The sequence below is a fragment of the Nomascus leucogenys genome, chromosome 12 (assembly GCF_006542625.1).
Source record: "Nomascus leucogenys isolate Asia chromosome 12, Asia_NLE_v1, whole genome shotgun sequence".
NCBI lineage: Eukaryota > Metazoa > Chordata > Mammalia > Primates > Hylobatidae > Nomascus > Nomascus leucogenys.
The window spans coordinates 87,569,362-87,583,011 of record NC_044392.1 but is presented as its reverse complement, the minus strand read 5'-3'; the positions used below and the strand labels follow the sequence as shown (position 1 = coordinate 87,583,011).

Below are 13,650 nucleotides of genomic sequence, written 5' to 3'. Positions count from 1 at the left end.
ATTTGAAGGAAGAATGTCAAAAAATCATTTAAGGAATAAGGTAAATAAAGTCACTTTGGTGTTTGTTTCTGCACATTAACACTTCAAAACTTGGCCTAGAATAAAATTGAGCACATCCATGAAACCAATTTTGAACCTCAAAAATGAAGCCTAATCATTAGTTATTTTAATAGGATATACAGGAGCATTTACATATCTATATATTTGAGGTTTTATTAGTGGTGTTAATATCTCAAGGCAGAACACCACTTTATCTTCACATCATTATAACTGTTTTAAGCTCAAGAAGCCTTAGTACTTTTTTCCACTTTATCCTGAAACTCTGGAAGTGCAGCATAGGGCTTGCTTATACTTGCATTCTACTTAAAGCTACACTATGCTTAGGACTCGGCCATTTAAACAAAATCCAGTTGTTGTGTTATTACTGCACTTTGAGATAAGCTCCAGCAATACAAAGTAAAACCAGTGCTACTATTCTAGAAAAGAAAGTCTAGCTTGTCTCTGCACCCTCAATTATATTATTGCTAATGACCAATGACATTGGGGGAAGTTTTAGCTCTTTAATTTGATGTAGGTTATGCTTTTTAAGATAATACATAGAAATATTCAAATATAGAACTTCACAAATCATCCAGCTCCACACTAACACGTTCAAAAACTATTTATGAAGAATAGAACCAGATTGTATTGTTAATAGTTGCAATAACAGTACCAACAGGTAGTAGAAGTAACTGAATAACAGCCATCACTTTGGTTGAGCTTAAGTTGTGCATAGGTGCTCTTCCAGACACCTCATGTGTATTACTAACTTTATAATCCTCACCACCAAATGAGGTAGGTACTATTATTATCCATATTTTAAAGATGAGAAAGCAGAAGTGCTAGTCACAAGATTAGCAGTTTTTTTAATAATTGGAAGGCTTTTATGTATCAAGCTCCAGTGGCTTAATTGACATTTTTATAGAATGAGTAATTGCTATGATTTTTTAACGTATCAATAAAAATTCTTAGAAGGTAAAAATGGCCTTTCGGTTCATTTTTTAAATCTTTAACTCTGCAAAATTGACATAGGTACACTTCTGTGGCTAATCAAAGGCTAAAATCATACTAGTAGATTTGAAAGTAAAATATGGTTAGAGAACTAAAAAAGCCATGTGTATATACATATTCATATAAATAGAGCTTTTTCTTATCTTCAGAAATGTATGTATTTAATCCCTGCTGAAGAACCGAGTTCACTGAGGAAGGGATACTAGGAGAGGTGGTCTTAATTTTAGAAAGGAAAAGCTATATTTAAAGCTATTTCTTCTTATCATTAAAACTCTTTATTCATCAGAGAAACATTTGCTTTTCATTTTTAAAATGCACTGTTCCAGATGTGGAGGATATAGTATATAAATAAAATAACCAAAATTCCTGCCTTCCTGGAATCCACATTCTATATGGGGGCAGAAGGGAGCAGAAAAGCAATATGTATATAAATTATATAGTATATTAGAAGGTGAAAATGGTACACCGAAAAATATAGCAGGAAACTACTTTGGTGGGAGTAGAGAAAGATGTGAGTAAGCACACATGCAGGCATCTGAGAGAAGATGCTCCAGGTAGAGGGTGCAGCAAGTACAAAAACCCTGAGGGCATGACATAGCTGGTATGGTCAAGGAACAGCAAGGAGGGCTTGGCTAGAGACGAGTAGAGGAAACGGGGAGCCAAAACCTATAGGGCTTCGACTTTGGTCTTTACTCAGAGATGAGGAACCTTTGGAAATTTTGAGCTGAGGAGTGACATAATTTTAGGCTTTAACAGAATCATTCTGGCTGCCACATTGAGGATAGGTGTTGGGCGGAAGCTGACAGATCTGTTTCAAACTTATTGCAAAATGTAGTCAGTAATTCAGTCAGAAGATGGCAGTGGCTTGGATCAGGGTAATTGTGGTAGATAGGATGGAAGTGGTCAGGTCCTGTGGGCCTGTGGGTGTTTTTTTTTGTTTTTTTTTGTTTTTTTTGAGACAGAGTCTCGCTCTGTTGCCCAGGCTGGAGTGCAGTGGCGCAATCTCGGCTCACTGCAAGCTCCTCTTTCTGAGTTCATGCCATTCTCCTTCCTCAGCTGCCCGAGTAGCTGGGACTACAGGCGCCCGCCACCATGCCTGGCTAATTTTTTTTATTTTTAGTAGAGACAGGGTTTCACCGTGTTAGCCAGGATGGTCTCAATCACCTGACCTTGTGATCCGCCCGCCTCAGCCTCCCAAAGTGCTGGGATTACAGGCGTGACTGTGGGTGTATTTTAGAGTTAAAGCCACAAGGATTTGCTTGACAGACTGTATGTATATTGGACACAAAGAGTTCAAGAATTATTGCAAGGTTTTGTTTTGTTTTGTTTTGGAGACGGAGTTTCACTCTTCCAGCCCAAGCTGGAGTACAATGGCGCATTTTCGGCTCACTGCAACCTCTGCCTCCCGGGTTCAAGAGATTCTCCTGCCCCAGCCTCCCAAGTAGCTAGGATTACAGGTGTGCGCCACCATGCCTAGCTAATTTTTTGCATTTTTAGTAGAAAAGGGGTTTCACCATGTTAGCCAGGCTGGTCTTGAACTCCTGGCCTCAGGCGATCCGCCCGCCTCAGCCTCCCAAAGTGCTGGGATTATAGGTGTGAGCCACTGCGCCCATCTGCAAGTTTTTGACCTAAACAACTGAAAGAATGGGGAGTTGTGGTTAGTTAAAATGGGGAATGCCAGAGGAGGCAAAGATTTCAGGAATGGAGGTGTGGGAAGTACGTCAGTTATATTAGAAGCCCAGTTTTAAATATGTTAAGTTTGAGATGTCTATTAAACATTTAAGTGGAGGTATCCAATTTTAGGATATGCAGGTCTGGACTTGGATTGGGGGCAGGGTGAATTAGAGAGATAATTAGAGAGTTGTCAGCATATCAAAGATATTTAAATCTGTGAGACTAGATAAACCCTCAAAGGAGTAAGTATAGAGAAAAGGAGAGGATCAAGGACTGATCCCTGAAGTACTCTAGCATAGAGAGTTGAGGAATGAGGCAAGGAAGATGATAACGAGTGAGGCCGTGAGGTAAAATGGAAACTAAGAGTATGGCCTGGAAGTCAAGTGAACATGTGTGAAAGTGGGAGAGAATGGTCACTGCATAGATCAAGTGAGAGGAGGACTGAGAATTGACCATTGGATTTAGGAACATTAAAGTCATTGCTAACCTTGACGAGTAGTTTTGGTGAAACAGTAGGTGCAAAGTAATGTTTGTAATATAAGAGACTTGGAGGAGAGAAATTGTGACCGTAACCTTAGCCAAATCTTTCAAGGAGTTTTGGTGTAAAGAGGAACAGAGGAATGAGGCAGTAGTCAGAGGAGAAAGTGGGGTCTAGCAGTTTTTTGCTTGTTTTTTAAGATAGGAGAAATAAGGGCATGTTTGTAAGCTGATGGGAATGATACACTAGATGGAGAAAATATGATAATGTGGGAGGGAAAGGGAAGAATTGCTAGAGTGATATCCTAGAGAGGCAAAAAGGGATGAGATTTTGTGCAAGTGTGGACGAATTAGCATCAGGAGCATAGACAGCTCATTAAAGAGTTTCCTGGCCAGGCGCAGTGGCTCATGCCTGTAATCCCAGCACATTTGGAGGTCAAGGTGGGCAGATCACTTGAGCTCAGGAGTTTGAGATTAGCCTGGTCAATGTGGTGAAACGCTGTCTCTACAAAAAAATACAAAAATTAACTGGGTGTGGAGGTGCATGCCTGTAGTCCCAGCTACTCAGGAAGCTGAGGCAAGAGAATTGCTTGCTTAAGCCCGAGAGGCAAAGGTTGCAGTGAGCCGAGATCGCACTGCTGCACTACAGCCTGGGCAAAAGGAGTAACAAAAAAAAAAAAAAAAAAAAAAAAAAAAAAAAAAAAAAAAAAAAAAAAAAAAAAAAAAAAAAAAAAAAAAAAAAAAAAAAAAAAAAAAAAAAAAAAAAAAAAAAAAAAAAAAAAAAAAAAAAAAAAAAAAAAAAAAAAAAAAAAAAAAAAAAAAAAAAAAAAAAAAAAAAAAAAAAAAAAAAAAAAAAAAAAAAAAAAAAAAAGCCTGGCAAAAGGAGTGAACTCCTGTATCAAAAAAAAAAAAAAGAGTTCCTGATTATTCTTTTTTCTTCTCAGTTAAAAGTAAGCAAGCTCATCAGCTGAGTGTAATGGTTATGGAGAGAACTGCTGAAATTTTGAGGGTGGGCAAGAGGGTATGAAATAGTCATCAGGGGAATGGAAAGTGAAAGTGAATGGAGTAGAGAAATGTAGTATCATTGCCAGGTGACATGTGGACCCACTTGAGGTTCCTAGTCATAAATTGAATGTAAAACAAAGCTTTTCTGTGTTTCTCCTGTTAAAGTAGATGCATGGATACTGAGTAGGTAAATAGGGAGGTTTTTACCAAATCAGTACAATGAAGTGAGTGGCATAAGAAATGAGAGCATATGTAAGGCTTATTATAATAATTAACTATGGACATGAAGAAGGTGTTGGTAGGATCATAGACCCTGGTAGGCTTGTTGATGTGAGAGCACTTGAAAGAAAAAGGCGATGGTCAAAGAATGGGATAGTAGAAACTATTATTATTGGAAGGGTTGTGGTTACTGGAATTGGTAAGATCTAGATGTGACTGTGGGAATAGGTGGCTGAACTAGGATCAGGTATAAAGTCACTAGAAGAGAAGAGTTCGAGGATCTAAGAGGCTAAAGGGTTGGAAGAATTGTCCATATAGATATTAAAGTCACCAAGAATTAAGTAAGATATACTGTCAGTGAGCCAGGTGATAAAATCTTCTAGAAATGAAAGTAAGGGAATGAGGCATCTGTAGGTGATTGCAGCAAGAGATACTGGGTATCTCTTTTTTTAAAGAATTGGGAATGATACAATAGATGGAGAAAATGTAATATGGGAAGGAAAGATAATATGATAAAATGTAATATGATAAAATATGATAATGTGGGAGGGAAAGATTATGTGGTATAGTTGAATAACATGAAGTTGAAGGATTGGCTAGAATTGTTTAGGGAAAAGAGTCTAAAAACAGTGATGAAGAACATAAGACTCCTCCATTGACCTCTAGGTTCAGTGATAAAAGAGGAGTATGGGAGATAAACACTAGCACAGGAGGATGAAGGGAAGGTTTAGACTACAGGTTAAGTATACAGGGAATTTTGCTGATGACCGAAATGATTTCCAGATGGTATAGTGGTCATGAAGAGAAAAGGGGACTTTTCTAGTTTAATGAATTTATTAAAACTTTGAATTTTTGTAGATAATTTTTTAGCTTAGAAATGGTTGAATTAGAATGATGTCAGACCAGCTCTTTTGTACTGTTTTCTATTTAGTATTATTGGGGAAACTAGCCTTAAAATAAACCGAAAATTCTAATTATCTTCAAATTGTTTATGAGCACATTAATCACAAAAATCACTCATTTCTAATAGAAAATTTTTCTAAAAAATAGAACAAATGAACTTGTAAAATTTGTCCTATTCTACCATTGAGTCTTCAATTTCATTGAGATAATTAGCAGTCATATTATTTGAATGTCTACCTTCTCACTGTGTGTATGTCCTTAAGGGAACAGTATCATTTCATCTTACGTCTTCTGCTTCTCATAGTCATGCTGAACATGTAGATACAAATAAATAATATTTACATATAAATGACAATAAATATTTTATTTGAATAGGAAAATGTGATTGGACCAGTTTATGAAAAAAAGATTTAGTTATTCAAATATTTCTCAAAGAATTAAATTGAGAAAGCCTCATACTTGTAGTATCTAATATTTAAGTAGTTTTTCATCAATATTTTTATTTAGTAATTTATAAAGAAAAGATTAAGAAAACATTCTAATGGAAGTTTTTGGGCAGTGCTTTCAAAATAAACCATAATAAACTATCTATTTTTCCTGGGGAAAAAAATATAGTCATTAATTTTAAGTTAATATTATAAGGACAGTTTTGAAACAAACTTTCAAGGATTTATATTTGAATACCACCTGAATTGTCTCTAGTATAATTGGCCCAAAAAGGAAAAGGAAGATAGATACACTTTGTCATTAACGTATTATTAATATCTATAAATCTTTTCCAATGTGAAGTTTGGTAGAAAGTAAACAGCGCCACCGAGTGGTGGTATTAAGGAACTTTAGTCACTTGGAAATAGATAATTCGCTGTTTTCTTTTCAACAGTTTTCCATCCAATTATCTTAGTAACAACAATCAGACTTCTGTGACACCTGTACCATCAGTTTTACCAAATGCGATTGGTTCTTCCGCCATGCCTTCAACAAGTGGCCTAGTAATCACCTCTCCTTCCAACCTCAGTGACCTTAAGGAGTGTAGTGGCAGCAGAAAGGCCAGGGTTCTTTATGATTATGATGCAGCAAACAGTACTGAATTATCACTTCTGGCAGATGAGGTGAGTATTGTGGGTATGAGAAGGAAAATGTATCACGAATTGACATAACTTCTAATATTATAACAATGCAGATTCCTCATTAGTTATTTGGAAATGGTTTCATAGATTACAGATAGTTATATTAACATAAAAAATTAATGTTCTTTAATGTAATAGAATATCATAGAAATATTTAAAACTTTTAAATATTTAAAACTGCCAAATAACTTGAAGATGTATAAAACTCCCTCCAATAAAATCCTTTATCTAGGCCAGACATGGTGGCTTACACCTGTAATCTCAGTACTTTTGGGAGGCCAAGGCAGGGGGATCACTTGAGGCCAGGAGTTCGAGACCAGCCTGGGCAACATAGTGACACCTCATCTCTACAAAAAATATGAAAAGTTAGCTGGGCATGGTGGTGTGCACCTGTAGTCCCAGCTACTCAGGAGGCTAAGGTGGGAGGATCGTTTGAACATGGGAGGTCAAGGCTGCAGTGAGCCATGATCATGCTACTGCACTACAGCCTGGGCAACAGAGTGAGACCCTGCCTCAAAAAAATAATAATAATAAATAAATCCTTTTGTTTTTCAGCACAATTGATAATAATGTTTAAAGTCCTTTTGGTGAATAATTTAAACAAATTAAATACAAATCTGATTGGTTTTCTACATTTTTTTTTAATGTCGTTAATAACTGGAAGTATTTTATTTTGCAGGTGATCACTGTGTTCAGTGTTGTTGGAATGGATTCAGACTGGCTAATGGGGGAAAGGGGAAACCAGAAGGGCAAGGTGCCAATTACCTACTTAGAACTGCTCAATTAAATAGGTGGACTATGGAAAGGTTGCCCATCGTGACGTTGTATTTATATACAATTAACTCTAAATAAAGCAGGTTAAGTATCTTCCATGTTAATGTGTTAAGAGACTGAAAATACCAGCCATCAGAAACCAGCCTTTCTGCCAATAAAGTTGCATGGTAAATATTTCATTACAGAATTTATGTTAGAGCTTTCATGCTAAGAATGTTTTCTTACAAAATTCTCTTTTTATTGAGGTTTCACTAATAAGCAGCTTCTACTTTTGAGCCTCAACTTAAAGCAGAACTGTTTTCTACTGGATTTTTCATTAACAACAAGCTTTTTCTTTTATGTAAAATAAATCTATTGTGAATTGATATCAGTGACTCATTTATTAGGTATAAATAATAGCCAAAGAATAAAATTAAAATTTATTTTAAACTTTAGGTCTTAAAAAGAACGGTAGGATATAACCTCTTTTGTGAAAAGTAGAATTTTCTGAATGCTTTCATAGACAAAAATGCATTTAAACTATATTTACCTGGTCTTCCAACAGAAATCACATGATTTCAATACTATGTTTTGATGGGTTATTTTCAGAGTTTGGTTTTTTAAACACTACTGAATGGTTTCTTTTAAATTTAAGAACAACTAGTTCTTGAAAAGCAATACCATATTTCTCTGATAAATTTGTAGTTAAGGTTCTAGAAAATCTAGGACAAATTTACTTCATTAAACAAAGTTTTTAAGATTATTCAGTTGGCACAATTTAATGCATAATTGGGATTGGATCCATTAATAACATACTGTGGTACAGTAAAGAGAATGTGTTCTTATTGAACAACGAATTTGTATAAAAATATGGAATAATGCAACTACATTATAAATTGTATACAAACAAATTTTGGGTCACTGAGCTTACTATTAAAACATTGAAAATTTATTAATGAACACAGGCTATCTTGATGAGGATCTCTGGTTATGAAACACATACTAATGCAATTATTAGTGACACATTGGAAGCTAGAAAATTGCTGTTGGGGCCATTGCTATAAATCAGCAAATTGGCAGATTGTTTCCATGTTAAGACTTCTGTTATAATTCATTCATTCAACAAACATTTGTTGAGGGCCAGATACTGTGCTAGTCAACTGGGGATACTGTCCTGAACAATATGCACACAGTTCTTGCCTCTGCAGAGCTTAAAGACCATTAAAGGATAAGAAAATTAAACAAGCAATTGTCCTATAGTAGGATTCATGTGATGGGAAAAATACAGGGTACTTTATCTGGGAGTCATGTAACTCCAATTTTGGGAGTGAGAGATGGTTTGGGGAAGAACTTCCAGATAAAAAGATGTGTAACCAAGACAGCATAGCACATTCTGACAACTAAAGTAATTTACTCTAACTTAAGCATGAAGTACAAAAGTATAGTTCATTTATTGAGGGAATGTTAAGCTGTTAAAATGATACTTGTTGGTACTTTAAAAAAAATGAATATTTAAACACCATTTTAAAATTTTGTGTTAAGAGCTCCTAATAAGAACTTGGTAAACATGTTGACAATTTAACTCACAGTCTAAACTTTAAAAATAGTTGTTACCCTTTTACTTCTGTGCCATGAGACAAATTCTTCTGCAGTTTTATAGTTGTACAAGATGTTTTGACTCACTCTCAATTGCCATATTCTTAAAGAAACCCTGAAAAGCTGCTCAAGCTGGTCAGTTTTCTGTAAAACCGAGTAAATGAAATTTTCTCTTCCCTCAGAAAGGAAGTTCTACAGCCTAGAGTACCATCTATTGTGTTTTATAAGTCCAGATTTAGGCTTTGAAAGATCATACCAAAACTTCAGGTCGACTTAAACAGCAACTATGAATTAGGTTTATGGGAAATATAGTTAATACAGGAGAAAGAATATCGGTAATGGAGTGAAATGGTCCTGGGTTCAAATCCAGTCTTCCTCACATATTGTGCTCTTTAAGCTTCAACTGAGATGTATAACTGCCTTTTCCTTACCAGTAAAATGAGGACAATAATTATGACACCCTAGGGTGGTTGTGAGGATTAGCAAATGTTATCTTGTATTTCAGGTGCCTTTTAGGGAAAGGCTTGGCACATAGTAAACACATCCTGTAAATATCAGTTTCCCCTTGTTAGCCCCTGTAGCATCCTGACCTACCAAGTCTATAGGCCTTGCATATCACTGTGCACCAGAGATACCTCTTTTACATCTGGGCTCTGTTTACTCTCTATCAATCCTATCCTCCACCCTCTTTAAATCAGACCCCAGGTTTAACCTTCCCACAGTCAGTATAAATCATTTTTCAGAACTTTCAGCTTTCCATCAAGTGAAAGTTGATTTTAGTTACCCAGTAATGTACAGAAGCCTTTAATAATGTTAAGCTTCAAAGGCTTCTGGTACGTTTGTCTACCACAGAACCACCACAATATATATGCTTGTTCTTAGGTTTATTGCTTTTTATTTTAATGGGGTTTGGTTGTTTGGGTTTTATTTTGGTTTTGGCTTATTTTAAAGTCAAGTTTAGTTTTTACTCAGGTAAAGGCCTGTGAAGTTTCTTAGGCGTGGAAGAAAAAGCTTGGGAAGCCTATTAATTCATGGTGCAGTTCAGAATTGTTTAAATAAGCTCTGTGCCACTGAGCTTAATCTAAAAGTATAGTGACATGTGAAGGATGCACATATGAATGAAAAACTAAAATCATTGTAGGCTCTTCTATAAATGAAAAAAAGTGATTGGATTGTGTCTACCTTTTTCCTCAAAGTAATCTAACCTAAAAGGTCATGGTGTTAAAACTTTTTATGGTGCTAATCAGAAAAATTCATGTTGCAAGAAATGAGATCTCAAAAATGGGAATGGGCCTCCTCACTCTGCGTCACACAGGAAATAAATCCTGAGGCCAGGATCACCAGTGGGGTAGAGCCATCTTCATAGTCTCTTGTTATCCTCCCCCTGAACAAAGAACAAAGTGAGACTGGGAAGCTAGTGTTGGGAAAACATTTCTGGGATAAACTGTGGAGTGGAGAAGACAATGGAGGGCAAGGCAAAAACCCACAGACTGGTTTACCCAAAGAGGCCCCACTCACCTCCATGCTGACAGAATTCCGGAAAAATTCCTTCCCTATCTCCCAAACACCTGAAATTCTGAAATATTGCCGTACTACTTAGCACTTTAAGCTTCAGTGAGGTGCTGTAATGGAGAGATAGCTTCATAGTTTAGCCAACTTTGCCTCAAGACCTCCAGATAAGATGAAGTGGCTTTTACCTCATGTGAGTCTCAAATGCTGGAGAGGGAGTTCCACAACCATCCCTGCCCTTTCTCCCATATTATGCCCATTAGAAAGTCTACTCAGGGCTGGGTGCAGTGGCTCATGCCTATAATCCCAGCACTTTGGAGGCTGAGGCGGGTGGATCACCTGAGGTCAGGAGTTCGAGACCAGCCTGGCCAACATGGGGAAACCCTGTCTCTACTGAAAATATAAAAATTAGCCAGGCATGGTGGCGTGCACCTGTAATTCCAGCTACTCAGGAGGCTGAGGCAGGAGAATCACTTGAACCCCAGAGGCAGAGGCTACAGTGAGCCAAGGTTGCACCACTGCACTCCAACCTGGGTGATAGAATAAGACTCATCTCAAGGAAAAAAAAAAAATGTCTACTCAGTAGAGCAGTAATTCGCAAAGTGTGAGACCCCAGACCGGCAATATTGGCATCTCCTGGAGACTTGTTTAAAATGCTGATTACTATTTTCAAGAACTTTTTACCTTCATTTGTACTTATTTTTTGTTTTCAAGGGCTCATGGAATTAGTCTTCCATGTGACAGCTTTTTAAATATTTTAAGACAAAAACTGAGTCTTCTAATCTTAATTGTGTTCTAGCAGTAGTCATTGTAATTATTTTTATTATTTATTTGTTTAGTGTATATCTGTCACTCTAGAATGTAGGCTCCCTGAGATAAAAACTATAATTCTTTTGATGGCAGTTACATTCCCAACTCTTAGCACAAGACCTAGGACATAGTATGAACTCAATAAATTTTTGTTGAATGAAAGAAAAATGCAAATTTATAAGCCTTTTTGGAGACCTACTGAATCAAACTCTGAGAGTGGAGCCCAGCAATCTGTTGTAAAAGCTGTTTGAGTAATACTGTTGCACTGTAAGCTTGAGAACCGCTGCAACAGAACTAAGAGAACATGCATTCCACCTTCAGACCTGTTCTCTGACATCACTTGAAAAATCCGCTCTGCCTTCTGTAACCCTTACCAACAACATTGCCCTATCCATGTAGGGGAAACTTCTGGGCTATATTACAAGTGGGTAGGAAGGTATAAGGATATGCATACTGGGAAGTATTGCTTAGAATGCCAGTACTTGTTTGCTGTGGAAGGTTTCTAGGAATGGATTGCTTAGTCTAAAGCACTACCACCATCCACCATCCACGTTTTCACTCAACACAGTGCCTTTTAATTGGTGACTAACATCAAAACACCTTGACAAACCGTTAAAACAGTATCAGAAACCATGTGCGTACATCCCTGTGCCTCTTAGATTGCTAAGTTCTGCGCTCGTTTTTACTTCAAAGGACACTTTTTAAAGAATTGTTAATGCTTTTTTATAGTACAAGTCATAGCCCTGTTGGCAAAAAGAAAAAGATTCAGTGAGAAAGAAAAATCACTGATAATTCCATCATCCAGGGAGAACCACTGTTATTTAAGTATATGGCCTTCCAGACTTTTCTGTGCATTTATAGGTTTTTTAATGGGATCAAAGTGTACATACTGTTTTGTAACTTTTTTCACTCAACAATACCATGACTGTCTTGCTGTGTCAAGTATATTTCTACATCTCTTAATGGCTGCATGATATTCCATCATATGTGCCACATTTTATTAAACTACTGTTGAATTTTTAGGTTTCCAACTTTCATTAATAAAGTGCTTTTAAGAACATTGTGTTGCTGAATCTTGTATGTGTTCATATTTTCTGAAGATAAATGCTTTGAAGTGGAATTGCTAGTGAAGAGGGTGTGCCAGTTTTTAAAAGCTTTTATTACTGCCATGTTGCCCCCTAGAAAACTTTAAGCAATTTATACTTTTATCAGCAGTATATGAGAGAATACTGTTTCTTTTGGAGGGCTTCCGACTAGAATGTTCTTGGAGTCTTTGGTTTAAAAATAAAGGGTAAGAGGGAGATAAAAAGATCCTACAAAATTAAAGTCCAGTCTTAAATTTTTCTTAAATTATGACATTTACTGTTCTTCCCTCTTTATCATATATTTTGTATTACTTTGGAAATGTTTGTAGTACTAGTTGCCTCTTGCTTTTATTCAGTCTCCTGGAAGCATTATTACCTTTCTGACGTTTGCAAAGACAGTAGAAGAACAATCTTAAGTAGACTTGAATCTTGAGGTATCTTTGATGCAGGTGTACTGTTGATGGATTTAGGGAATGTAACCGTATTGGGGAAAGTAGGATTTTGGAAGGTAGGCAGAACAGTGGCTCTCCCACTTGTTTCCCTGGCATTTTGTCAGTCATTAAACCTCTCCCACTTTGAGCCTGCTTACTCATCTCTAGAATTAGAATAATATAAACCTACCTTGTAGCATTGAAAGGATTAACCATATTATGAAGAGTGGCTGGCACCTAGTGGATAATATTATGGCTTACTAGGATTTATAGATGAGTATGTTAGAGCAGTTGCTATTGTCAACCTCTGCTGTAAATATCACTGCCATTGCCAAAGAAAATCTTCCTTGAAAGCTGTCACAGTGAATGAGCATTGTCTTGTATATCCTTATACCTACACAATCCTCATTCTTATGGAATCTGGCTCATTTTTTCCAGTCAGGTATTCAAGTAATGTAACCAGATAAAACTCTCAGGCAAGATGTACAGTGGAAGATTTCAACATTACCATGCTTAACAACAGTGTACAAAAGTGGCAATCACAGTCTTTTTAAATGGTAAGCCTTGCCAAACTGCCCCTTCTGATACTCCCCCACCCTTGGCCCACAGCTGATGTCAGTGCTTCGGGGGGCTGTACCTCTACGTGAGAGCCTGACATAGGACAGGCAGCTCAGCTCAGTAACGGTATTGTTAATTAGCTAAGTCTCAGTAGCATCTCCAGGACTGGAGATCACAGAATTGATTCATCCATAGTGAGAGAAATTTATTTAAAGAAGTATGTGAATTATAAAAGTTGCTCAGCAGTATTCAGAAAGATGGATGTCCCAGGGTTGAGCTGCAGTAATCATAGCAAAACCCCACAGACCAAGCCATTTTAATATTGGGATGAACCATAATAAATTTAAATTAACATCTATTTGTTGATTATAACTCAAACTACTCAACCAATAAAGAATGAGTAGTAAGAGGACTTAAGGGGGTTGTAAGTAAGGAAGGCTATACAGGAGGCTT

General features: G+C 36.7%; 1 protein-coding gene across 4 annotated transcripts in view; it reads left to right on the top strand.

The window, feature by feature from the left end:
• SH3GLB1 (SH3 domain containing GRB2 like, endophilin B1) overlaps positions 1 to 12,183 on the top strand; it is a 44,203-nt gene extending 32,020 nt beyond the window's left edge. For 2 of the 4 annotated variants that reach the window (XM_030825108.1, XM_030825106.1), the window contains exons 10-11: positions 6,209 to 6,437; positions 7,135 to 12,183. In XM_030825108.1, coding sequence (XP_030680968.1) covers positions 6,209 to 6,437; positions 7,135 to 7,242 — 337 coding nt within the window. In that variant the 3' untranslated portion in view covers positions 7,243 to 12,183. The remainder of the gene's footprint in view (positions 1 to 6,208; positions 6,438 to 7,134) is intronic. The other 2 variants (XM_030825109.1, XM_030825110.1) reach the window with 1 other exon arrangement.
• The last annotated feature ends 1,467 nt before the right edge of the window (positions 12,184 to 13,650 follow it).